Below are 26,694 nucleotides of genomic sequence, written 5' to 3'. Positions count from 1 at the left end.
AAAGTTAAGAATAATGGTGGCTTTTTTTTTTTTTTTAAACTGTGTTTCCCAAGTTACATAGGGATGATCATTTTCATGGCTCGGTGGCTGCTGGAAGTGCCGTTCTGTGCTGGAGCACTCTGCATTGCCCGAGGTGACTATCCCACCACCTGTAGGTATGCTGGCTTTGCCTGTCTTCACTCACATACTGCAAGCAACAAATGCTTCTCTCTACTTGCACTTAGGGTTGAAATGGCTTTTCAGAGGTTCCCAGCACTTGTAGTAGTTTTTATCTAGGCGGTTGGAGGTCTGGAGGCCCCATTTGGTGACGGCCATACTGAGGGACGATTCGAACATGAAGGCCTGTTGGGAAGAGGGAAGGTAGGTTAGGGCAAGAGAGCGAGAGTTTGTGTCCAGGCAAGGTGGCTCTACCACAAAGAGGAGTTGCACACATGGTCCAGCCCTGCCAGGGTCTACCTCCAGCCCCATCAATCCAGGGGGAGAAAGCTCTTCAGAGCTGACATTGCAATGCTGGCATTAACCAGGTCTCAGAAGTGACTGGATTCCCTGCGTACCCAGGAAGGCCAGGTTGTTGCAAAAGCTCTAGTTCCAGGTCTGTTGACAATCGTCATTAGATTTTAGGGGGTGGAGAAAGGAGGACAGTCAGGGGTTTCATTTCTTTGTCCATAGGCTAAGACAAAAATTAAATTAATCAGCATGAAAATTCCCAGCTTCCTGCTCAGGCAACAATTTACGTGGGCAGATGATCAAAGCTGCCTGGCATCACACGTCTCCAGGGGAGCTCCTGGGAGTTGAGTGGTGTTGAGTGGTAAGGGAGGCGAATGCTGCAGCTGTTTGGTCCATGTACTTTTCCAACTTCCCAGCAAGAAGCAAGGCTGTACTTGGAGAGTGGCAGAGCCGCAGTACGCCATGCTGTGCTAGAAATCTTACCAGCTCCCTTGGCTCCTTACCATGGTCCCTTCTGCAACCCTCTCAGGCTCCAGCTTGGCTTTGCTCGCCTTCTCAAAGCAGTCAGCATCCGGCCCGTGAGGAGTCATCATGCTGTGCAAGCTGGCCCCTCCGGGCTGGAAGCCTTCCTCCTTTGCTTCGTAGTGGCCTTTGATGAGCCCCATGAACTCACTCATGCAGTTTCCTGCAGGAGGCATAGAGAAGAGGTAGCAATGCAGGGTGACTAGGAGGCATCACAGCTGGGCTGCGAGCTCCTTGAAGCCCATAGACTCAGAATCATCTAGGTTGGAAGGGACCTCCAAGATTATCTAGTCCAACCATCAACCATGAGCTAAGCTGGGCTGGGCAGTGGATGAAGTGGAGGTTCCTAAGCAGGGTATCACAAGAGAGGACATCAGGGACCCTGCAGGTGATGCTTGTAAAGCTGTACGGGTTTTATTCCGCTCTTAATTATCTGGATTCAGAAACTGACAGCTCCCTAATGAAGGTGCATTGATGTTGGCAGATCTGTGCTTTTCCTGCCATCTCGAGCTGTGCAATCGCTGCACCTGCGTGGTGTGACCTGGTATTTACGGACTTGGATTACAGATCTTAAAGTGCTGGAAAGAAAGTTCAGTGTAATCATCCCTGTGTTACAGGCACTGAGGCATAAAAAGCCTGGCCAGCAGTCTGGTGAGAAAGCCTGCTCTGCTGTCCCAGGGTATGAGCTTGAAATCATTTTGTTCTATATTCTTCTGCAACCTCCTTCAGTACCTTATGCTTTTGATTCGTACGTGATATACTCATTTCTTGAGACCCACTGTGTGCCAAAGACGAGGAGCCATCTTTCCCCAAGGAAGAATACTTTTAAGTAGACCCTCTGAAACCAATGGAGTAATAAACCACTAATTTAGGTAAGCAAGGCTGTATCTAGTCATTCAGTACTTACTGAGTTACGCTCCCTGTAGGGGAAGTACTTTAACTGCCACCCCAAGCTTTCAGCTTTAGTAGACTTGATGTGACCAAACAATATGGGAACGTTCTGCTTAGCGGCCAGTTTTTGCAAAACCAGGACACGCTTCTGTAGCTGTGTTATATATAGCCCTTTTTAGCCACTAGTTCAGTCTTCGCTAAGTACAATCCAGGGTCTGAAATGTTTAATAACAAAACTAATTTAGCTCAAAGCAGAGTTGGCCCATATATGCATGCAAACGTTTATTAATTTTCATCCCAGTTGTCAGTATCTCGTTTAAGACCAGATTGTTACAGGCTTTTCATTGAACTTGCTCATGTACCACGCTTGGCACACTCAAGGCTGTTGTACAGACCCTAAGAGCTGGATTGCCAACGCATCTGCATATTGCTTAGGGAGAATGGGCTGGTCAATAAGAAGCCAGGCTAAGACTTCATAGAATCATAGAATCATCGAATCATCTAGGTTGGAAGGGACCTTAAAGATCATCTAGTCCAACCATCAACATAACTCTGACCAAAAGAAAAAAAAAAATTAAACACAACACTAAACCATATTCCTGAGGACCATGTCAACCCGTCTTTTGAACACCTCTAGGGATGGTGCCTCAACCACTTCCCTGGGCAGCCTATTCCAATGCTGGATAACCCTTTCTGTGAAGAAATTTTTCCTAATATCCCATCTAAACCGGTTTCTTATTCATTTGCAGATTTCCTACATCACCCCAAGAACTTAGGCACACCTCCATTCTCTATCAGTGAATAGCATGTTCCTCTACAAGCAGGGTGCTGTCAAGTTAAAATCCTTTACTGGCCATTAGATACTAGGTCCCACCATAACAAGCGTTGGACCAGTACTCTCCCAGACACAGGTGTGATACACGGTATAAAAGCTGTATCAGACACATTTTTCAACCTGTGGTCCAAAGACTCCAAGAGTAATTGACAGCCTCCAGGGATGCAGAAAGGTGACCAAGTGAAGTCAGTAGTTATAAGCGGCACAGCCACCTTTGTATGTGAAATTGTTCTGGTGTCTAGGGGGGAATTTTGGCCCACCATTGCTATATTTACACTTTGGACAGAGTTAAGGCAAAACGAAAACCGTGACTCAGAGTGCACCCAAGTTCTCTGAACACAGGCTTTCCACTGCACCTGAGAAGAGGAGGCAATGGGATTTCTGGCAAACAAAATAGGCCTCTTGTAAAATATTTGGAGAAAGGAGAGTTCAGCAGCACTGAACTTGTGCTACTCCTCTCTCGGAGTTGCTCTGTCCTGTTATGCCTCTCTAATGGTACAAGATTCTCATTACCACAGGGATTTCAGAGGGAACTAAAGTCCAGTGTCTTGACTAACTGTTGCAATGTCTGTCTTACCCACGCAAGCTTTGCCCTTCTGTGGCTGGGCTACAGCAGACAACCAACCTGCTCCTCATGAATTTTTTGCTCAAGCCTATGGCCAAGATACTGTAGTCAAGGAAGAAGCTGTGGTAGCTGTCAGCATGGGTACTGATAGCTCACGACACGGGCAAGAGAATGAGTTATTTCAGCCGTCTTTTACTGCTGACTAAGCAAGGTTGAAGTTCATGTTGTTCCACACAACGTGTCTGTGGAAAGCTAGCACAGCTCTGCTGATGCCCAGCAGCTTAATCATGGTAAACTGGCTGTGTGTCTCACCTGTTAGGGTCTAATAAAAGAGGTAAGTGTGACCTGGCACTATCCCAGCCAGTCAGGAGACATGTTTCCACATCACCCATGTCGTTACTGGGAATGAAAGCAGAAGGACTGGGCAGGACTTTGCCTGTGGGATTTACTCAGATGGCAGCACAGCCACCTACTGTGCTTGCAAGTGCCATGTAATTCTGCCAGCCCCCAAGATGCTTGGAAATATGTCTAAGTCAGTAGCAGAAGGAGCTGGCTATTAAACTGTGGTTAGTAAGTGTGCAGAAAGCCTCTCAGCACTTCAGAGTGACCATAGTGCGACCCTGATGATAGCTTCTGAGATGGGGCCTTTTAGCTAACAACAGAAGGGGTGCAGCATGAGCAAGCTTTCCCCCTCAGTCCCATAGAGCAGATTGCCTTATCCTCCTCATGGAAGGGCAATCCCATGTGAGCAACTGGATTTCTAGCATCCATTCAATGCAACACGGCGCCATGCTCTGCCAAGATGAAACCAAAAAGCTGCCAAAAAGGAACAATCTCTGATGATACCCCAAAAATCAACCAACTGCCTGAGAAGGAGCCCAGTTCCTGATCTGTGGCTTCTTAAATGCCAGAAGTACCTCCATCCCTGTGCAGATGGTGAAGAAGGGCTCAGGAGACCCAATTCAATCCTTCGTTGTAACTTTGATCTCACCCTGCCTTGGGCAGCTCTGTGCCTCTTTCTGCTTCTCACCACCATATGACATCATATTTTCCTTTCTCCCATTCTTTATCTATGTACTTTGATAATACATTAAGCAATTAATGGCTGGATGCCAGGACGATTTCTGATGCAGTTGTGCAATGCCAAGTTCAATACGCAACGGGTCTCAGTGGGAGCGCCTTGAGTACAGGCACATCCTTCTGTGCAGACCCCACCAGCCCATCACCTCCGAGTATTCCCAAGATGGTCTAAAAGTAGGAACATCTTTGGGTTTGTTCGTTTTCCAGGGAGGACGGACTGACTCCAAGAAGCTGACTCTAACTGTGCCAAGGGCAACAAATGAGACTGCTGCTTCTCCGCACGTGCTCTCAAATACACGGAGGCCTATTTTTTCCCTGAAATCTCATACTCAAGCACAACCAACAAAGAGCAGACGTACGGTGGTAGTATGGTGGACGGAAGGTGTTGTTAGCTACCCCCCATCGCGGGGGGAATATGACGAAGTCAGCGAGTGCCACTCCAGGACGGGTCGACTTGGCTGTCAGGACAGTGAAGATAGAAGGATCCTGAAAAAAAGCCAAGCAAAAAGCATGAAACAGAGCAGGCTCAGAGCAATCAGCTCTGGTCATCCAGCCAGCAAACCTGACTGATACAGCCTCTCCCTTGTAAAAACACTTTTACCACCTCCACCTGGTGTTGTGGGTGAGATTTGTGACCCTGTGTGACAGCACGCGGCATCTCAGTCCCACACTCAACAAGTGATGGGACTGAATGGTTCTTCCTTTAGTCAGCCTTGGAGACCCTTTCCTGCCCCAGAAATGATGCCCTTTGAGTTGGCAGCACAGGTGCAAGGGAGATGGGGTACTGTAATTCCAGGAGCAGTCTCCAGCACCCCTCCTACCATGAAACTCTACCTCTTTCTTAGCTGGTTACAGAGGACAGGAACATCCTGCTGGAGGCATCTGGCCTCACAGCCCTGTTATTTTACAAACAGGGAGAACAAAGTGCAGAGAAATTGTGGCTCGCTTCAAGGATTTTTGAAGTCTCTAGTCCAGTAAAGTGATTTTCTGGGCTTTGATCCCAAATCCATCCTTCTCCTGGCAGGTTTTTCTGGAGCTTAAACAATACTTTCTGTTGGTTGTCTCACTAGAAATGCTCCAGTCTCCTTGTACACCCACTTGCAGAAGCAACGCCAAGAGATGGCATCGCTGTGGGCACCTCTCCCACTGGGCTGGTTTCCTTTTTAGAAGAGCTGCTCACATTAGTTTTGGCTTTAGTTATTTTCCGTAAGATCTAGAAATTATTGCGATGAAAGCTGCCAGCTCTTTAAATGAATTTCAGTGCTGGGCTCAGAGGAACCAGGGAAAGGAGTCTGTGCCATTGCAAGAAATAAATCAAGGCAAGAATTTGAAGCAAAAGTCTTTTTGCTGAGTATGTGTTGGCTTCAGTATTCAGCTCTCCTCCAGGGTGCAGGAATTCTATGCTAAGCTGCATAAAGCTGTTTAAGAAGCTGATCAACCTCCAGTTATGTCTTTGTACCAGAAAGGAGATTGTCTTTCTCTACAAGAGTGTGGTTTGGGCTTAGGGAAAGCAGCACAAGAGATTTCACACTGTTTCTTGGAGCACAGCATATTTTTTAACAGGCACTGAGTCCCTGGAGCTCAGGACAAGTTTGGATGCCACAGTATCCAGCAGCATTGCTCTGCCTTGCCCAGCTCCACAACTTACCGCGTGGTCAAAAGCAACAGCATTAATGACCATGAATTTCTCCAGATGGTATTTGTAGGGTGTGTAGTTCCCGTGCCAAGCTACAACATTGAAGGGGGAGAAATCCTACCAAAGCAAAGAGACAGAGGGTTACCATACACAGCCTTCTATGTCTGCAGGGCACATCTCCTTTCCAAATTAAAAATGGGTTTAGTGCTGGTGAGAGGTACACCAGCAGCCTGGAGCATGAAGCCCTTTAGGCACAGCCCGACACCACTGATGTGGTTTTCCTTAGCGTCTCCACTTGGTGAGCCTCAGCCTTCCCTCTGGAGTTTGGTTTCTAAAGGCTTTCAAGTGTCCAGGCAGTGCTTGAAGAAGGCCAGCTGCAGCACTGGCTCTCTGGTAAGGAAACCCTGGCTTTTCACAGCAGCCCCAGCTCCTCCTTTCTACTCTGTCACTATGGACGTATGGAAACAGCGATGCAAAGACCTTTGAGTCTTTGGGCGACCAAGTCTTCACAAACCTTTTCATCCAGGCTGAGGAGCCTCAACTGGGAAGATGAATGACAGAGCAAGGCAAGGGCTCAGTCCTGCTCCACTTAACCCAGCAGGACCTCCTGAGACTACATTCATGCTGCTGAATTGCATATCCCAGACCATGCCCTGGCAGTCGCTGTGCTTCAGTGTTACCTTGTCTCCTGGGACATCCTCACCTGCTGGGCTGCAAACAGCTTGCCCTGGTACTTGCTGATCACTGTGTAGCCCCCCGGCACTTGGCGGTCCTCGTACCATGCGACAGGCACCAAGAAGTCACGGGGGTTGGCCAGGCCATTGGCTCCTGCAAAAGGAAGAGAGATGCCAGAGCCCTTTGGGCAACCTGCTACAAAGGGAGAGGTTGGTGCAGTTCCCTGGGTTTGTGGGTGCTCTTCTGCATTTTGAATGACCTTACTGCTTCTTGGCCCACCACAAAACCTGACATAGTCATGTACTTCTTGTGCTCCTTCAAACAGGTAATTGTAATACATCCTAGCATTTAAGTCCATGCTCCCCTTATGTGACTGAGACAGATGTCTCTTAGTTGCCTTCTGAACAAGATTAGTACGTCATCCTCAATTAAAGGCATATAACAACTCAGAATTAAGCAAAAAATGGAGGGCAAATTGCTCTCTGCTCCTGGACATTCTGCTTGTTGGACACTTAGCCATGCAGAAGTTATGAGGCATGTCACAACGGGGGCAAATAAATTTCTGAATGCTTGCAGAAAGAGTGATAAAATATGGGCTAGTGGTACCTACAGACTCTGGGCATATTGAGGGGTTGGTTGGTGTGAGGAGTGCATTTTCAAAGTGTAAAGCACCATATGGGTGCTGAAGTATTCTTCTTCTTCTCATTAGTATTATTGTTACGAGGTGTTTTTGAATTCCTTGGATAAAAATGCAGACATTACTACCTGCTGCTAGGGTTTAGCAGTCAGTGCTTTTCTCCAGCTGTCATTTTTTCAAGTGAAAAGTGAAGTTAGAATAAAGTAAGACTGAAATACAAAGGATCTTGGTCTCTGAGGGGAAGGCAGGTAGGTGGTGAGAAGAGGAGCTCTTATAATTACCACCTCCTGAAAAGGTTTACAGGCAAGTGCACTCATTTTCTTTTTCTTCAGAAAGTAAACGTTATAATAGATTCCTGACTTCTGGAGACTGAAAAAATCCCACCCCAGTCCAGCAGTGTCTGAAAAACTAGCTAATGGGAAAACTTATTACAAACAAGCGAGGGCAACAATATCAATAATCAAGTGGAGCAGGCACAGGGCACAAGAAGTGGGTGAAGGCAGGTAACCTCAGCTGGCAGAAAGGAAAGCTGCTGAAAAATCACAGTAGGCTCAATGCAGAAAGAGCTGTGCAGCACACATGACACAGGAGAGGTACTCGAGCACTACATGGCTGGAGATTGGGCTGGTTCCCCACTGCAGGAACCACAGAATCACAGAATCTTAGTGGTTGGAAGGGACCTCTGAGATCATCAAGTCCAACCACAAAACAAACAAACAAACAAAAAAAAAACAAAACCCACAACCACCACAAAAACAACAAACCCAAAACCACCACCCACCAACTAAACCCCACACCCACAACCCCACACACTACACCCCACCACAAACCGATAATCTTGGGCATGCCCTGAAGAGCCACGTCTACACGTTTCTTAAATACCTCCAGGGATGGTGACTCCACCACCTCCCTGGGCAGGCTGTTCCAGTGCCTGACCACTCTTTCAGTAAAGTAATTCTTCCTAATATCTAATCTGAATCTCCCCTGCCACAGCTTCATACCATTACCTCTGGTCCTGTCATTATTCCTTTGGGAGAAGACGCCAACCCCCACCTCGCTACAACCTCCTTTCAGGTAGCTGTAGAGGGCAATGAGGTCTCCCCTCAGCCTCCTCTTCTCCAAAGTAACATGCCCAGTAATGACTGGCTTCAGTTTCACTGTGGCTATGAGATGTTTCTGAAGGCTGTCTGAATGCAGATGGGCCCCACCAAGCTTGTTACCGATTGATAATCCCTACTCAGTTTACCTCAAGCATGGCCAGTCTTTTACAGCTCATGAGAGTTACAGAACAAGCCCAGTCGGGGGGTGAGAGTGGGAGGCAACCTTAAAATGAAAAACAACCAACCCCAAAACACCTGTCTGAAAGTGGGGAACTACTGTTACTGGTTTTGTAGTCATTTTAGCAGTTACAAGGGAAGTTTCACTTTCCTTCCCTAGGACAATCTTAGTAGCACTAACCAGAAGGTGTTTTTCTCAGCCAAAAAAAAAAAAGTGTGGATGCAAGTAGTCCAGCGATAAGGAAGGTGAAATACCTGACCTGAGAACCCCCCAGAAAGCTGGCTGGGAAATCAGAGGGCTCAGCTAGGCTTCAGATGGTGTGCACCCTCACAATGTCTTTGCCACAGCAGCAAGAGGCTGTGCTATTGCCATCTTGCCATCGCACAGACCAGGAGGCAGCTGGCAGAGTGGGTTTGCAGTTTATGAGAGCTAGACCCGTGCTCAGCAAAAGCAGACCCACCCTGGCAGCACAACATGGAGATGCCAATGGGTTGCTGATCCTAGTCCTGTGCTGCTCATTTCATTGATTTCTAGTTCTCCGAGGGCAACAGCTTGTGACACTAAGGTGCTCTGGGCTCTAGAGCTCTAAGGCATCTCTGAGAATAGAGGTAGGGGGAAAAAGCCCACTTGATGAAATTTAAAATGGGGCTTCAAGAATATGTGTTGCCCCTGAAATCTGTGTTTCCTTTTACTGGGTGATTTCTCTCCTATCACTCCTGTTTATGCCATATCTGTAAGTGAGAGGCACTGATGATAATGGTGTTTTGGGTTTCTTTTGATAGGAACACATTCAGAGCCAGCAGACAGGGACACCCAAACCAGAAGGAAAGAGAGAAAGTGTAAAAGGGGGGTGGGAGAGAAATGGCCCCTTCAGTCCCAGGGGAAAATTGGGACAACTGAGCTGTCACATTTTTTCCAGGGGACGTTTGTGCTGCTGGGGAATAGCAGTGCTGGGATGGAAAGTGCCTTTGGAAACAATCACGTGCACAGGAGGATGTATTACATAGGCAATAAAAGGATGGTTTGGGGCCTGTAATTCCTGACTGTATATATGAAATTGACTGCAGTTCTGATGGAATATTGTTACCAATGGGTCCTAGGTCAGGCAGCTCAAAGTGTGCCCCGTACACCTCCAGGATGTAGCCTCTGGTCTCTCCAAACACCTCCACACTGAAACGCATTCCTTGCTGGAAAAGAAAAGAAGACACTACAATCCTCCCAAGACTTTCCAGACAAATCACAAACAGCCGAATGGAGGAGCTGGCTTGCTCCAACATTGGGCTCTGAGCCACAGGGAAGGCACAGTAGGCCCTTACCTGGATGACACAGATTTCATTGGGCTCCACTAGCATCTTCCCAAACTCGGTTGTGATGAGCAGTTTCCCTTGCTGGGGCACTGTGGAAACAAAATGCAGGTAGCAAAATGCTGGAGCAATGTGGTGACGGCCACCTCCTCTATCCCCCCAGAGCACCCAAACCCCAAGGAAGAGCGATGGGCCCTTTCTGACCCTGCTTCACAGAGAGACTGGGCCCCCTCTACCACGCAGAGCCTTGCAGCAGAGATGCCTGCAGTGGAGGGAGAGCTTCCAGACCAGCCCTGTGGTCCCCACATCATAGGTACCCAGCTGAGGTTAGGCCATCCATTGAGTCATGCTTCCTTAAGGTAGGGTTTGTGCCACAGTCCAAATAAGTGAGACTTGATATATTTGGGGCCATACCTGCCAGTCTCATCATCTTCACATAAAATGGTGCACGTACTCACCCCTGTCATGGCTGTGGCAGTGTGAGATGTCTGGGAATGGCTAATTCTCCCTGCTTCCTGAGGGCATAAGTAATGCTTCACTAAGGTCTGCATTATTTTCCTTGACTGTCCTGGTGCTGGAGAGCTCACATTTTACCTTGAAAAACTAGCAGATTTACAAAACCTGCCCTGGAACTTTTACTTCACAGTAGCGAGGGAGGTGAGAAAGAACAATTTAATAGCTGTTTGATGGGAGAAATGTTTCTGTTGGTGACCCCAAGGCATTTCTGTCCCTCGGTCAAGAAAGATAAAAGTAAATATCGGGCTTCTGATAGGGCTCAGAATATTTTTCAGCATGTGTGCACATATTATGTGCCAACCTCAACACTCTTCTTCGCAGTCTGGTTGCCTGAGGCTGGCGGAGCGCGGGAGCTAAGCTGCCGTGCCGAATACTCTTGGACTGAAGCAATGAAGGCATCTAGCTGTAAGCTGTTCAGAAATCCTGAGGCTTATGTTTTCCAGAAAAACCTCTGCCCATGGTATGCCTAATACCAGTCTGGGGAGTGCTGGGAAAGGATCCCTCAGCCCCATGCCAAGGAAGCTGGGTCACTGCTCAAAACCAAAGTTGAGGTCTGGTACTGACGGGCACTCTCTGAGCTGCAGGGGAGTGGTACAGCCCAGCTGCTGCCAGGCCACCAAATCTGGATGGCATGAGGGTGAAGCCAACCCTCTCCTCCAAATCTTGGCTGTATGGCCCAAGGCTCTGGGGAAACAAAGAAGCAGGCAGATGGCAACCCCGATAGACCCTCGTGGGGGAAAGCCAAAGGTTCAACTCACCAATCAGGAAGTCTCCATCCGAATTATAAAGGCATCTAAAGAAAAAGGAGAGCAAGAAAGTCAAGGTGCCTTAAACACCAGGCACTTGCAGCTGCCACGATCACAGCTGGGGAGTTTTGAGCTGGGAGACTGATGTGGCAGAGGTCTCCCCTTCAACACCAGAAATGCTGCTCGTGGGTCAGCAAATGCAATATACAGAGAGGTGCAGAGGAGGCAGGGAGGTTGGATGTGCCTGGCCTGGAAGCAGAATCTTCTCCAACCTCTGCCAGGTCCCTGCCTGTGTGGCCAGGGACCCACACAAACATGGGTGCATCAGGAGTTGTGAACTGGGGAGTAGGGCTGACTTCCCCCATGAGCTGCTGCTGGAGGCAGCGATGCCCACCAGAGGCATGTTGACCTCCAAGGAGCAGCTCTGGTCACTGGGATGAGAGCACCTGGATCCAACACATCCCCGTTTGCTGCATCCCCATGGCCACGTGCTTCCTTCTCTAGATGGCTTCCCACCCACTTCCCCAGTGCTCAGCCATGGAGCACAACCTGCTTCACAAACACCTGCCATGGACACCCTGGACACCTTCGCTGGACACAAGGACATAAAGACAGCACCGCTGGAACCAGCTGACTCAAGCACAGGGGTGACAAGACATACATACGCAGGCAGCCATCCTGAGGCAGCCCGAGCCACCGGCGTGGCACTCACTGACCTGTCGAGCATGGAGGTGTTGCAGACGAAAATATGGACGGCGATGCCATTGCGTCCTCTGGGCTCCCCAGCACCACACAAGGTGTGCAGCCCCTACGGGCAAACCCAAAGCATGGGGACTGAGCGACAGGCAGTGGGGCAGGAGCCAGACCCCTTTCCTCCCCTCATCCCACCCCCTTGCTGGGGCTCACCCCCTCTCCCCGCTTCCCATATATCTACCGGCCTTTCCACGGATGGCCTTTTGCCAAACGTGTTGGCTTTTCTTTAATATATTAGGGGGTTCTTAAAAATCCACGTAAGCTGGTGTTTTCCAGCCCAGGGACTGGAGAAAACTGGGGATTGGGGCTTTTTTTTGGAAGAGTTCCTTGACAGGCAATGAAGAAAATCAAGTCCACTGTCAGTTGGTTGGAATCTGGGATCCACACCCCTCCCATGGATGCTCTGCAAGCCCTGAGGTCTCAAACCCAGAGGTGTCAAACCCACTGCTGGTAGCCCAATGCTGAGCATCCCGTGTGCCCCCGAAGTGGGAGCAGCAATGGAGGATCCCCGAATGCCCCTCAACTTACGCTCACAAAGTCCAGCTTATTCTGAGGGGCTTTTGGGATCTCAAAAGGTTTCCAGCGCAGCTAGATTGTTGGAACCAAAAAACAAGAAAGCCATGTCAGTGGTTACAATGCAAACGGTGGCAATTCAAAAGAAAGCAGAACCCTGCCCCCCTCTCCTGCTTCCCTGCCCTCTGCTAGCTGAGGTAGCTTTCTCTTTCTTCATTGCCTTGCTTAATTTGGTTTACAGGTTTCTTTTGATTTGTGAAGCTTTTTTTTTTTCCTTTTTAACCTTAATTTTGTAAAATAATTGGCAGGCTTGTGTAGTGCCCAGGTTTATAAAAAAGCCCTATTTAAAAGTGGTCCTCTTCCTTTATCACTAACAATGCTGCTAGGAGCAAAGAAATTCAAATGCGCTGGCTTTCCACATCCAAATTGTCACGGTGCTGTGCTCCACTCCACGCTGGATGATTCACTCCATCCATGACCCGAGCATAACACTCCTGTTGGCTCCATCTCGTTTTCCCCACATCCGAAGCAGAAATATCACTACCTGCATGAGTGGGAGCTGTGAGCAGCACTAATTACTTCTTGCAAAGCCTGTTGAGATCCTCAGGCAGAAGGTGCCAGAGGAGTCTGTGGTATTTATGACCCGTAATATCATAGTTAGGGTCTTTGCAGCTCCTGGGAATGGGGTGCTGTAGTTGAGAGCCCCCTCACTGGAGGGGATTCAGCGCATACCAACCCAAACACCCAAAATTAGGAGGATGTTGATGTAGCCAGATGCCAGATATAGCCCCTGCATCGATATGCTTGATCCTAGATGAAAGTGCCTGTGACTCTGGGCATCCACGAGAATATTTTCTTGCTTTTAGCTACCTGACCTGGCAGTGCATGACATGCTTTTAGGCTGGTGCCCTGAGAAATTAAAGCTTATGGGACTCTCTGTCTGCGCCTGCCTCTCCCAATAATTTTGAACTATGTGAAATTTCAGCTAAATTTGAAAGGAATACAAAGATATTAAATTCCCCCAAGCCTCATGGAAGTTTTCCAAACCCAAATCAAAATGTGGGTGGCCAGACGACTTGTCAGGCTCTCCTGGAGAGCTGGCCTTGGGAGGAAACAGGGAACTGTGCCCAGCGAGTGCATCTGTCAGTAAAGCTGAGCAAAGCAGGGGCTTATCACTAATTAATCAGCTGCACCCCAGGCCTGGCCCCACAGCTTGGCCCTCTCTGCTCTGCTCTCTGAAGCCATCTGCTTCCTGAGGGCATTCGACCACCATAGCCTTGCAACAGCCTTGGGTCTCCTGGGTTGGATCCATCCCTTGTCCCTTCCTTCCCTCATCCCATCTGCCGCCAGGCAGAGCTGTGTTTTCCTCCCTGGGATGCCTGGGTGGCTCCGTGATGGTGCCTGCTCAGGGTCACACTGCTTGTTTGCAGGACAGAGGGGAAGAGGCTGCTGGAAAAGCTGTGTATTCTGGATGGAGACACAAACGCATCCACCAGCGCATCAGATGTGACCATTGGGAGGTATTGACACTGCACAGATGAGGCAGTAAGAGAGCACCGAACCTCAGGTTTTGCTTTTGGACTTCTTTAAAGCACGTTTTTCTTTGGTTTCCAAGACCACCTTCCAGACATGAAATAGAGCCAATGCAAAGCATGGTCAGAAGGTGCTCCTGAGCCTGCTGCCACTCCCAGCAGTGGGAGCTTCCACATGACAGCTGTGAAGGCCAGTGGTGGCATCTCAACATGAACTGTTCATCTAATTTTTCAAGCCTTCAGGGTGGGAACTGGGACTCAGTTGACAGAAACCATTGGGAAATGCTGACAGAAAGGAGGGGCAAAGAGAGAAGACCCTGAAGACTGGAGGGAGAGAGAGAGAGGGAGAGAGAACAGGCAAAAGGAGAAATAAATATTAGGTATAAAGATGGTCCTTTCTCACTGAAGAATGCAGAAGATGACAGTAACTCTACAGAAGAAGCAATAACTTTAGCACAGTTCCTGCATAACAACTTCATTTCCACTTTGGTCCCTGTGGACACCTCCAGAGCTGTCATTCCTGTGGGACGAGGAGAGTGGGAAACGTGGTCCAGCCCATTGTTTGCAATTGGAAATGGTGTCTGGCCTCTCTCCTCTGAAATGCTTGCAAACAGCTAAGCCAGCTCTGCCCACCATTTGTCCAGTGTTTCTCTGCTGCGTTTGGGTTTCACCAATGCAAAAAGAGAAGAACAAGAGCAGAACCCTGAGCAGAAGAGAAGTCTAAGACAGCCAGCAGCTGCAAGTGCCAGGTGCTTAAAACAGGGAAGCTTTTAGTGCTGTTTCCCTGCTGTATGATCCATGAGCCTCCTGAAATACGGCACCTCTCTGCTTCCTATTACTTTATAGGTTTTCTCTCTCCGGGGTTTGTCCAATCACTTTTTGAACCCACCTGGATCCTCTGGCAAGAAGTTTCACAGTTTATGCTTTTATTTATTTTCTAATGTGACATTTGTTATCGGTATTCATTTTCTCCCTGCCCCTCAATCATAGCTTCCCTTGGTCATCTCTGTTCCAGGCTGGAGAGCTTTCTTCTCTCTCAGCGCTTCTTGCATGGATGTTACTCCATATTTTTTCATCGTCTTAGCTCCCTTTTCTGTTTTGTGCCCTGTGCCTTTTATAATTCTGCCATTGTTTTTGGGCAACACGACAGGATTTTTTTCCCATTGACTTCAATGGGCCTTCCATAAGGTACCTCCATATGGCCATCCTTTTAGATGGATGACAATTGGGAAAGCTCCTTAAATGAGCTGGGCAAAACACAAAGCACTGCAGGGAAGTGTTGGTCTTGTCCAACAAACTGCACCTGGTCTCTGGCCCTGCTTCAGAGAGGATGAGAAGGAAAGGATGAGAAGAAAGTGGATGGCTCCCACTTACTGCTGAGAAGAAAGTGGATGGCTCCCACTTACTGCTGAGAAATAACCCCTTTGGGTTCAGTGATTGCCATTGAAAGCCGTGAGAGAGAGAGTGGGTAGGAGTTTTGTTGCTGTTCCCTTAGGTAAAAGATGTACTACACCTAAATGGCTTGAGATGCTTGAGAGCTGGGCAACTTGGAATTACTGTAACCATAAATAACCATAATGGTAGATGCAGGCTGTGAAAGGGCATCACCGATGGATGAGATGGTAACAGAAGTCATTGGAGCTTCATTTAGGAAGGGTCCTAGATACAAGCCTGTCACCTCTCCTTGGTCAGTGGCTGGAAAGCATATTCCACCAGAACTGGGAAAGTATTTAGACAAATGGCAAGGCTGCCGGGAGGCTGGAAATTAGCTAATGATGATGTATCAAAGGGCAAAACCTGAGAGGAGGAAAAAACGATGACCATGATATGATGTTGAGAGGAGAACGGCAGGAGGAGAGAGTCAGATTAGCAAAGCCAAATGTTCTGGGGCTGGCAGGAAAGAAATCATGATTAAAGATGATAGCGAGGCCGTAACAGAGGAAGACAAATGCCATGTCTCTGCGTGACTCTCCAGAATGAAGCTTGATTTCCCATGAGGGCTGCAGAGAAACGGGCTGGCAGCCAGCAGCCTCAATGAAAGCACTGGGAAGGAAGGGATGGATGGCAGAGACATGCTGCTGCTCTGCCTGCTGGGCTGGGGCATGATGAGCCTTTGAAGGGGGAAAGTGAAGAGGGAGAGCAAGCAGCCTGAAAGGTGGCCAACAGGAGCCCCCAGGGGAGATGCTAGTAGCACAGACCAAACCCTGTGACATTGTGGCTGTGCTGTGAAGCACCACAAGCATCCATCAAGATGAAAAGCAACAAGCATCACATCAAGGGCTGTCCTTCCTTGGATGACCCATAGGTGAGGAACAACAGGTGGCAGTCAGGACCCAACTCCTGTGTTGGCCAGATCCCCAGCTCCTTACCACTCTCCTCAGACCTCTTGCAGCTCCGTGCCTTTGCACCCCTGAGCAGCTTAATATTCAGCTGTCCTCCTGGCAGGACCACGGCTCTTTCCAGCATGGTTACCTGGTTGGGATCAGGCTCAACTTCATCCCAATCGTGTGTCAAGTGGCCCTCATTGAGAGGTTTGAAGGGTTTGTGGCAGACTGAAGGTAGGATCCGATACAGCCAGCTACAATGAAGGAAAAGACATGGATTAGCCTGGGGAAGAGGCTGAACCTTCGAGGTGGCTGCCAGCTGACTGAGCTCCTAAAGGCACGAATAACATTTACATTCGTGGCAACTGGACCAAAAGGTGTATTAAATATCAAACACCAGCTCACAGCCAGAGACTGTGAGCCAGAGAGATGGCTTTTTGTTATAGGCTTTAAATATAAGTATACGCAGTTATATGTAGCTAACTGTCTATAGGTGTGTATACATATAATTACACACATTTACATTCACACACATATACAAAGTACATAAAAATTAAAGATACAGCTATCTCTGCAGTGGAAAAAAAGCCCATTTAAACACAGAAAAGACAGGAACAAGCACCGTATCTAACTGAAAGTGTAGAGGAACTTTCAGGGGACAATCACAGCCAGTATCTGAATTTGGATGGATAACTGAAAGTAGCATCCTATGCCTGGCTGGCCATGCCCATAGGACCACCAGTGAGCTCATGCAGCAAAGACCAGAGTTTTACGTGGGATGATGCTTCCTACTGCTGTAGGAGGTCCCCCATGCCTCCATCACTGCCTGGGACCATCGCTTCTCTTCCTTGTTACCTGCTGTGTCCATGGCTGCCACCCCCACCACTCCAGCAGCTGTGTCCAGCCTCCACACACCAAGCACGGGCCCAGCCAAGCCTGAAGCTGGGTTTTTAATCAGTCAGGAGAGCAGAGGTAATCAGGAAAGCCTGAACGAGGCAGGGCTGCCAGCGCCTTTGATGTGTTAACAGCAGTGGTTGCAGTTTGGGTGGGTGGGAGAGGGGAGGAGGGAGCTCTCCCTTGAGAGCTGGAAAATTTCCATCAAGGACATCTTCGTGCCGCAAACAATGATTCATCCCTTTCCCACGCACACCGCGAGCTGGCACCAGCCTGGAGAGCAGGGCTCTGCTAGGCAGCTCAGATGATGCATTTGCCTTTCATTTGAACGAACAACAGAAGGGACAGAAAAGCCACTCTGGGAGAAGCAAAATGAGAAACCCATCTTCTGCAATCTGGTCATAGCTGGAGCACTATGACCGGGACAGAGCTCTGGGACGTTTGCTGCTGACTGGAACAAGCTGTCTCCAGCGCTGCTGGGAATGCAGGGTAGTCAGCAGCAGGCTGGGTGCCTGGCACTGGTCTGAGCCCCTGGCCAGCCCCAGAACAGGTACAGCCTGAGCAAGCACCTCAGTTGCCCTGGCCAGCAAGCAGGAGCGTCCCTTAGGAGGAGGGAAGAGTCCTGCTCAGAGGCTTGGCTTTGACACTGTCCTTCAGGCGCTTGGCAGTGCCAGTTGTAGTGGTGGTTTCTTCACTGTGAGGGTGGTGGGGCACTGGAACAGGTTGCCCAGGGAGGTGGTTGAGGCCCCTTCCCTGGAGATATTCAAGGTGAGGCTCGACGAGGCCCTGGGCAACCTGGTCTAGTTGGGGGTGTCCCTGCTGACTGCGGGGAGGTCGGACTAGATGACCTTTGGAGGTCCCCTCTGGCCTGGGCAATTCTATGATTCTATGATTCTATGTGCCATTTTCTCAGTAGCATCAGGGCTGAGACCCCAAGGTTATTTTGCACAGCAGACAGCCCCCTTGGGACCATCTGGCCCCCAAGAACGTCCCCTCCCCTTCCTGTCCTCACTTAGGAAACCACTTTCTTCCCCATCCCAACACCCTCTTTCTCAGCATTTTCACAACCCACTCACGCCACCCAACCACCCTCTCCCTTTTCTGTAGTTTTCTGCCCTTGCCCCCTCTCCCAGCATCTTTTGCCTCCTCTACCTGCCCAGGCTCACAGAAAGCTCTGGTGGCACAGCCTCTCCATCCCTCCCTGTCCCTCACCCCAAGCACCCCACATCACCCGCCTGCTGCCAGGGGTCACGATACCTTCTCTTGTTGGTCGGCCGGGGACAGGTGAAGGCAGAGCCCGAGAGCTGTTCAGCGTACAGGCCGTACGGGCAGACTTGTGGATTATTCTGAACAGGAGGAGAAGGAAAAATAAGGAGTGAGAGGCAGCGGCACGGGATTTAGCTCTGGAGCCCACGGCAGCAGACCGATGCCATAGGATGGACTGTGCTCCTGAGTCTCTGCATCAGCCCTGGTAGTTGCATCTTCTGACTCCTCTGAGGCTAGATGCCCTGTGAGTACCAGCCAGATTCCCAAACCCATTCCCACATGCAAGAGGCTATGGAAGTGCCCTAAAGGAGTCAGCACAACCATTGAGGCAACGTTCCAGCTGCTGGAGCAAGCTGTATGGTGCCGTGCTCAGTAGGGTGGGTGGCAGGAGCATCAGGATAAGGGGATTATTCCCAGCACTGCAAAGCAGACCATTATTATACACAAAGTCTTTTGAGACCAAGTGTTCAGAGGGGTTGCCCCAAGAGCACCATGTCTGCCTGGCTTTCCAGAGGGCTGGAAAAGACTCACAGCAGCTGCACTTTTTCTTCCCTCCTACGCACTAAATGTCACCTTCTCTTCCTGCCCTCTGTCCGGGGGAGGAATGCCCGGAGCAGGGATTTTGGTGGCGTGCTGCTGCCTTCTGCCACCGCTATTCGCTGCCCAAGAGAAGGAGTGACCTGTGTGGGAGCCTTTGCTTTTCCACAGGGCTTCTGCACAGTGACAGTCCTCCTTTGGAGTACAAAGGGGGCACTTTCCCCTTTGCAGAGCCGTGGGTATGACTAGCACAGGTTTAGCAGCCCTTGTGAGTTCCTAACTGAAGGACAGATTCCTCCTTTTCAGAGAACAGAAACTAGACATTTTGATCTAAGTAGGCCAGCATCTATTTGAGATCAGCGAGAAGCAAAGGCATCCAAGAACTGCAGGAAATACCCCGGTGGGACAGTCATACACCATTTGCTGTCCCATCTCCCTCCTGCAAGGTCTAGTTTAGCATCCTGTCACCCTGCTGCGGCTCAGCGGCTCAGCCAGCCATACAGTATCAAATACTGCCCTGACAAGTGGGCAGGAGGAAGAGGTAAAGCTCTCGTAACACACGTAGCTTCCAGCCCTCAAACTCCATCTCGTCGGTGTGGGTATGCAGTGAAGCAGGGGGATCAATAGCCCTTGTCATTTTTGTCTTAGCCAGCACTACTGCAGATGCCAGTCTTATAAATACTGCAGAGGAGAAAGGATCCAACCCCTGGGACTGGAGATTTTTTGTCTAACTTGTTTCCAGATTTTTCTATTAACTCTTTTGACACCAAGTCAAAACTCTGTCCAGATGAGGGTACCTCCACCAGGAGCTGGGGGGGTCTCCCCATCCAGAAAGTGGTGGTGCTCTTGGAAATCGTGAGGAGCACGTTCACCACAGCCCACTGCCCGTGCAGACCAGTGTTCACCAGTTTTAAGGCACTTTTTTCTTACATCTTTTCTCCACCCCATTTGCTATAGCCACTCTCAAAAACAAGACACTGCACCAGCTGAGCCATCAGTCTGACCCAGCAGAGCAATCTTTTCTTTCTTGTGGGCACACCTAAGGCTACAGTGCAGACCTAGGGGACATACATACACATTTAATGTGTCCAGTGTTCTTTATTACTGTCCACACTGCCACACAATGTGTAAAACATCAGAACTGGGGAGATCCAGCAAACTCAGGAAAAGAGAAGGGTGAAGTTCCCTGTTTGACCTTAATTCCGCTGGCTGCTTTGCACAGAGGTTGAAGAGGGGCCGACTTGCACCAAGGGATGCCATTGACAGACTGTAGAGTGCTGCTATCCAGCTCCAAGGGATTACAGGACATCCAAGGGAGGGCACAGTCAGCCTCAGAGTGTGTGCTGGTGTAAGGGAGATGAGAGAGCTTTAAATCTTCGGGGTTTCCTTCTTGCCTCTGCAGACCGAGTGGCTAGCACCACACGGGTCACTATTCCTTTCCTTAAAACAAAACGACCTGACATAATTTATTTTAATCTAACATTCTCAGAAGTTACCTTTAAGAATTACTGTCTTGGTTTATTACTACAGGCGTTTGTGTCCCCTCCTTACAAAGAAGCTGCTCTCCTGCCAAAGGCTTATAAGCCAGCTCTATTGAACCCAATTTCTACAGAAATCCCAAAAGCTGCATCTCCTGCATGAGCATGTCTCTCTGCCAAGCTTTAAACTTCTGCTCAGGTGTACTCCAGAGCCAATGGATTCCTTCTTGCCGTGTCTGAGACACTTTCGCTGCAAACTCCTTTTGGAAAAAAACCCTGCTGTTGAGCAGAGGTAATTCAGGCAAGTCTTAACGCCCTAGGTGAAACTTGGAAGCTCACAAGTAACTTAAAAATAGAAAGGATGAATGGAAATCTTTAATTCTGATTTTTGCCAGCATCTTATTATTCCAGTCCTGCATAAAGAAGGCTCCTGGAGACTTTTGTGGTGGCAGAGAGAAAGGAAACACGTTAAGATGAAAAGAAGCCCAGGGAACAGATACTCACTCTATTCTATGTCATTTTAATAAGGCATTTAAAAAACCTCAGTACCTGTCCCTCTGGTAAAGCTCCTGGACAGCGTGGATCCTCAGAAACGTGTTCATTTCCAAATCCCGACATGTACTGCAAAATAAACCACACAACTGATCACCATTTTGAAAACACAAGCAAAACCTCTCCAAACACGCCACCCATTGCTTCCCTGTGCTTTTTTTTCCCAGGCTCTTTGTATGCATTCAGACTTTCCCAAGTGGTCTACTTGCATATTGCCATGGACCTCCTTGGTTGGCTTCATTGGCTAAATGCATGGTGGACTAGGAAGCACGGACAGGATTTGCTCTTCTGCTAAATCTGCATGTACATTTTGACCACATTCTGCACCATGAAGGCACCTGAGAAATATGCCAAATATCACATATGCAGTCAGACTCAAGAACAACGGAATGATGTATATGGAGAGGAACTTACGCATCAACATCATGGAGGCAGGCTAGCATCATCCAAGTTAAACCTGACTTGGGTGTTCAAAAGACTGGTTGATGAAATACTGGGAGGTATGGTTTAGTGATGATGCTCCTTGTTTGTTGTGTGGGTGTCTATTTTTGTCAGTTAGGTTGACGGTTGGACAAGATGATCTTTAAGGTCCCTTCCAACCTAGAAGATTCTGTGATTCTGTGAATAGTGGATGTTCCAACATCTGCAGACTGCCTTGTACATCTGTGCACTGAGTCACGGCTCTCGAACCCTCAGGGATTGAAATTGGGTGTCATTTGGTTGTCAAGTTCTTGTAATACATCCCCATGACCATCAATAAAAAGGTCTGGATGTAGTTGGGATGAGGGAGGAAAGGAAACTCCACTGGGACTTACACTGTGTCACCCATTTGCCCTAAATGGGTATCACCCAGTTGGGTGTGAACTGGTAGTAAGCAAGAATTAAATCATTACCAGGTGATAATCTGGTTTCCTAGGGTGATGTGTACCTGAGAGACCCATGGACTGAACGGACCTGCATGACCTCCCGAGCCTGCCCAGCCTACAGCCTCTCTGGTCTGAGCACGGCTAAAAGTCACAGGTCCCCAGAGTATGCGGCTCCCAGCTCCGTGGCACTGACAAAAGCCCCACAGCAAGCCTGAGACGCACAAAGGAAGCAGGTATAACAGAGACCTTAGCTTGGCACTGACAGAAATGTAAATACAGTCCCTTCAGATGCTATAGAAAGGCATGAAGCAGCTCTGCTGAACTCTGTGTGAACGCGGAGGCGTTTTGGCAGTGATCAATGGTTCGGCTCCGCAGCCTGGGGAGAGAGTTAAATATTAATGCTCCCCTCTATCAACTCCAAGAGTATCTGGGCTACTCATCTGCCTTCACACGGTGGCTCTGGGGTGGCAGAGCCCAGGACTCCCGACCCTTGGCTGACACAGGCGTGCTTGCAGCGGCGGGGTGGCCGCGGCGCTGCGATGCTGCTGTGCCCATGGGGGTGACAGCTCTGAGAAACCCCAGCAAGCAGCAGGCACCCCCTCCCTCGGTGTGGTGCGACACCCCGAGAAGTCCAGGTCTGGAACAAAAGTGGAGGCATAAATCCCCTATCCAAGCTTTGTCGTATTATTATTTCCCCCAGGGTTTCTCAGCCTTGGGCAATTTGCAGCCCCCCTAGAAATTTCCCAGTCTGGTAGACACTCAGAGAGCCAACCTGAAACCTCTTGACAAACGGTGTGCTTTCCTCTGGCAGCTTTCAGGGACCTGAAAGAAAAACTCATTCCCAGGGGGAGCCGGGCTGGCTGGGAGCCCTGCTTAGCCTGAACCTGAAAACAACTCGGTTTCCGTGGGTTCAGGAAGGCTATTCCTCTCCTTCTTACAAACCAACCTACATCACTAGGACTCTGCTCTCCACTGGGCTCTGCAAGAAGCATATTGATATGCAAAGCAGCAGGTCACCTAAGCAGCCTTGGCAAATGTATTGTACTGGAACATTTCCTTTTTTTTTTTTCTTTTTTTTTTTTTTCCCCTCCCCTGGTTTAAAAGGAAATGCAGCAACATCTGATGGGACTGCAGCAGTTCCAGAATTAACCGAGACCTCCGCACTGCATCCTCCTCTACCTGCAGTGGAGAGGTGGCTGGAGCATTTGCCTGCGGGGCAGCTTCAATCAACAGGGGAGGAGAGGGGAGAAGAGGAGGAGGAGGAGGGGGGCATGCTTATTTTCTGGAGGCATAGCCAGCAGAGCCTGGCATGCTCTGCCATTAGCACAGCAAGGAGATGGTTAATGCAACATGCGGGCTTGCTTTGCTGAGCACCACCTGCAAAACGCTCAACTAAGCTGGTGGAGAGCTGGGGGGGGGATGGTTTGTGGTTCTTTGGTGGGTTTGTGTATCTGGTAATCAGCATGTGCTCCCCGACAGCCCCTGTCACGGTGCTGGGGCGAGGGGGAAGGAGGGACAGAAGTTTTGTTGTGAGAAATCCATCCCCCATCCTTCAGGCTGGTGACCTGCCCGGCATGGCCTGCCCATCCACATCCCCAAAAGACCCTTCGCTTCTGCTTGCTGGGGTGGTGGGGGAGAAGGAAAGAAGAGAAGGAAGAAGAGAAGCTCAGCAGCAAGCATCTCCTGCCGGCAGCTGCTGTGAGCCCGTGTTGGTACCCGTGTTGGTGAGCCCAGCACCTCGCCAGCCCCCAGTGGGCAGCTGGCTCCCCAGCGCAGGGATTGCAGGCAGCTTCCCATCCGGCTGCTGGCTGGAGAGATGCTGCCTTCCTCGGCTGCTCATCCTTGGGGGCTGCAGAGCTGCTGGTCATCACCCAGCCAGGAGGCAGGAGGCTGGGTGGTCGGGGCAGGGGAGCTGAGTCAGGGAAGAGGGGGTGTTTGGGAGAGGGCAGCATCACCCCACTGCCCCCCAGGGCGGGAGCAGAAGCTGCTGCATCATTGCTTGGTCAAATCAATTCTTCCTCGCCACAACAAAAAAAAATAAATAAATTAATCCTCAGGTAACTGCTGAAAAAAAAAGACATTGGCAGGACTGCAGCTGCGGGAGGGGAGACGTCGTCCTACCGGTGATTTATCACCCTGAGCGTGGCTCCAAGGCATTGCCTGGCTGCTCAGGGTGGATTTTCTCATTCACTCATTTTATTTTGTCTTTTCCCTGTGGCAGACCTCAGAGGGGTTTCTCTCCTGTCCATGCCCTCAGGGGTCAGTGTCAAACGCTGCTACTCAGGCTGGCAAAAATAGCTGAGCAGCTCCCTGCATGCATCCAGGGCTCTGGAGCACCAGGCAGGGACCCAGCGCAGATGCAGGTCGATCAGGAGCAGCAGCACAAGGGCCAGGCACACAATGCTCCTTCTCCCTGCCAATCTTCTGAGCCCATCTCCACCTCCCAGATTGCCTCGCACAGGGTGGCCTCAAGCCAGAAATGATCCCTTTCTGCCTGCCCAGCACCCACACCGGATCATCCTTCCTGGGTGAAAAGATCTGGAGAGATGGAAACCAACCCTTCTTCTCCATGGCACAGCAATGGGTTTTTAGTCCAAAGCGACCTCCCCCTAGGTCACTGCCTGGTCTCCATGATTCCTAGCCATGTTGTGAGTACCTCCAGGTTGGGTAGGTTGATGGAAACTATTTTGGTAATTGGACTAGCGGTTTGGTAAAACAAAAAGTTGTCTGCAGTCCTTTGTTTTCACTTCTGTTTTTAATTGCTGTTGTTGTTATTTTGCTCAAGACCCTGTAGCTTTTTATGCAAACGGGATCTTAGGAATTCATCTGACTCCGCTTTGTTTTTTGTTTTGTCATTTTTCAATAAAATGGTAGAGATGAAAGCCCAGCACAGCATAAAAAATTCAGCAAAGCTCATTGATTGGAATAACCGGGATGCAAAGCAGAATGCTCACAATGGGTGTCATGCTCTGACCTATAAACCATAACCTTTTGTTCACCGGATTAGACAGCAGGCATGGGAAAAAGGCATTTGAAGTCTGAACACATAGACTGCAAAATAATTAAGGCTCTTCTTCAAACGCTGCATAATACATTTCTCTATCAGCTCCTGCTGCAGGACACAGGAAAACAACATTCATCTCTAGACAAAAAGCATGGCCCTTGGTATCCACTCGGTTCAGTCAACACCGGAGCATCTAACACAAACTCACAGAAACAGGGATATAAGCATTTGGGGCGATGAGGAAAGTGGGTCTTTCACCCTCTGAGCAGGGTCTCCACTGTCTCTTTGCAGGGTAAAACTGAAGCACCCACACCAGAGCTCTGCCCCTGGTGCTGCCATGGTCCTGCAGGGCCAACATCACTGGCAGGAGCTGCCATATCCCCAACATCTCACCAACCCTCTACTCCAAAAGTGCTGGGGGTGGTCACAGAATCACAGAATAACAGAATAACAGAATAACAGAATGATATGGGGTTGGAATGGACCTCTGGAGATCATCTAGCCCACCCCCCCTGCCAAAGCAGGTCCACCTTAGAGCAGGTTGCACAAGAACATGTCCAGGTGGGTACAGGGCCAGAGCCTTCCTGAAAGAACCTGCTTAGCTCCAAGGTGGGTCAGGGCACTTGGTGGAGGAGGGAAGAGAGGGACAGATGCCAGGAAGAGCAGAGAGGAAGGCTGAAGTAACACTTTTGGGGAAAAGATGCAAAGAAAAGATTGGCTGGGGAGAGGCAATAACAGGGTAAAGATGTATATGATGTCAAGGAGGGGAGGTCCTGGTGGAGCAGCCCATTCCCATGGCCAGCTCTGGGCAGACCCATGTTCAGCCTGCAGCCAAAGTGACACCAGCCAACAAGGTGTTAGGGTCTGCTAGGAACAGGTTGGAGAGGAGGACATGGAAGATGCTGTCACAGCTGTGACAGAAACCCTTCAGACACTTGTCCAGCGTGGTGCAGGGGGAAAGCTGCCCTGCTGCTGGAAGAGGACAGTGAGAGCTGAGGGGTGTCAGGGACTGGCAAGGAAGAGGCACGGTGAAATTTTACTGTATGAGGAAGACGGGACTCTTGTGAGGGACTGGCCGCCATGCAATGACAGCAAGGTGCCGAGGAGATTCGGGGTTGTGAGCCTCACTTTCTGAGGCATGAGCCACCCGCCACATCCCACCCTTCTCCCCAAAATCCCCCATGCTCTGGAAAATGGCAGCGGGGAAAGCTCCTGCCAGCTGCCCCACTGGGCATGGAGAGGTGGGCATGGCCAGAGCCCCAGTGGGACAGTGTGACCTCTGCAGGGGACCGAGAAACTGCCCTGGGATGGAGCCACTGCTCCCCTGGGCTGCCGGGTAAGGTGGCTGCTGGGGTTGCAACATCTGGGCAGATGTTGCCAGCCAGATTTCATAGGCTGAGGGGGAAACACCCCCCTGGCAGCTGGGACAGGAGGAGGGGTGTGGGAAGGCCAAATTCCCCAATGAAGAGGTCCTGTGCTGGGACAGCCTGGCCAAGAATGATTCCCAAAGAAGGAAGAGAAGAAGGAAAGAAAAGCCTGTTTATAGGTGAAACCCAGCAAAATCCCTTATCCCAAAAGAGCTTTAAAACACACCCCAAAACACAAAAGAGGGCCCCACAGAAGTGAAACAGACACCAAAAAAATGGGTGTCAGTAGAGAAGGGTTGTCCGCAGCTCGCACTGGTGGGTCATGGGCACCCAGCCCCTTACCTGCAAGCCCGCCATCCTCCTCCTGGTCCTCCTCCTCTTGGAGCAGACACAAACCCCAAGCAGGTATCTGGCCGAAGCAAAGCCTGCTGGCCGGTCGAGCGAGCCGGGCTGAGGGCAGGCTGACAGTGCTGGAA

The 26,694-nt window shown here is 49.8% G+C and overlaps 1 protein-coding gene across 1 annotated transcript; it reads right to left on the bottom strand.

Moving 5' to 3' along the window:
• On the bottom strand, positions 1-26,694 carry HGD (homogentisate 1,2-dioxygenase). The gene is made up of 14 exons (XM_014957103.1): positions 26,561-26,694; positions 20,979-21,050; positions 18,406-18,494; positions 16,403-16,508; positions 12,414-12,473; positions 11,849-11,940; positions 11,145-11,179; positions 9,883-9,962; positions 9,654-9,753; positions 6,680-6,804; positions 5,989-6,093; positions 4,700-4,826; positions 951-1,132; positions 1-342 (listed from the first exon to the last, which is right to left on the bottom strand). Exons 1-14 carry the CDS (start codon positions 26,573-26,575, stop codon positions 211-213), a joined length of 1,320 nt encoding a protein of 439 aa, XP_014812589.1. The 5' UTR covers positions 26,576-26,694; the 3' UTR covers positions 1-210.

The sequence above is a fragment of the Calidris pugnax genome, unplaced genomic scaffold, assembly GCF_001431845.1.
Source record: "Calidris pugnax isolate Ruff unplaced genomic scaffold, ASM143184v1 scaffold225, whole genome shotgun sequence".
In the NCBI taxonomy this organism is placed as follows: Eukaryota; Metazoa; Chordata; class Aves; order Charadriiformes; family Scolopacidae; genus Calidris; species Calidris pugnax.
Note: the sequence above shows the minus strand (reverse complement) of the source record. Positions and strands in the feature narration are given on the sequence as shown.

Coding starts and splice junctions, on each gene's coding strand:
- HGD (XM_014957103.1), bottom strand. Junction 11,180..11,848: donor AACACCTCCATGCTCGACAG/GTCAGTGAGTGC, acceptor CTTTTTCTTTAG/ATGCCTTTATAATTCGGATG. Junction 6,805..9,653: donor GCCTGACCTAGGACCCATTG/GTAACAATATTC, acceptor TTCCTTTTGCAG/GAGCCAATGGCCTGGCCAAC.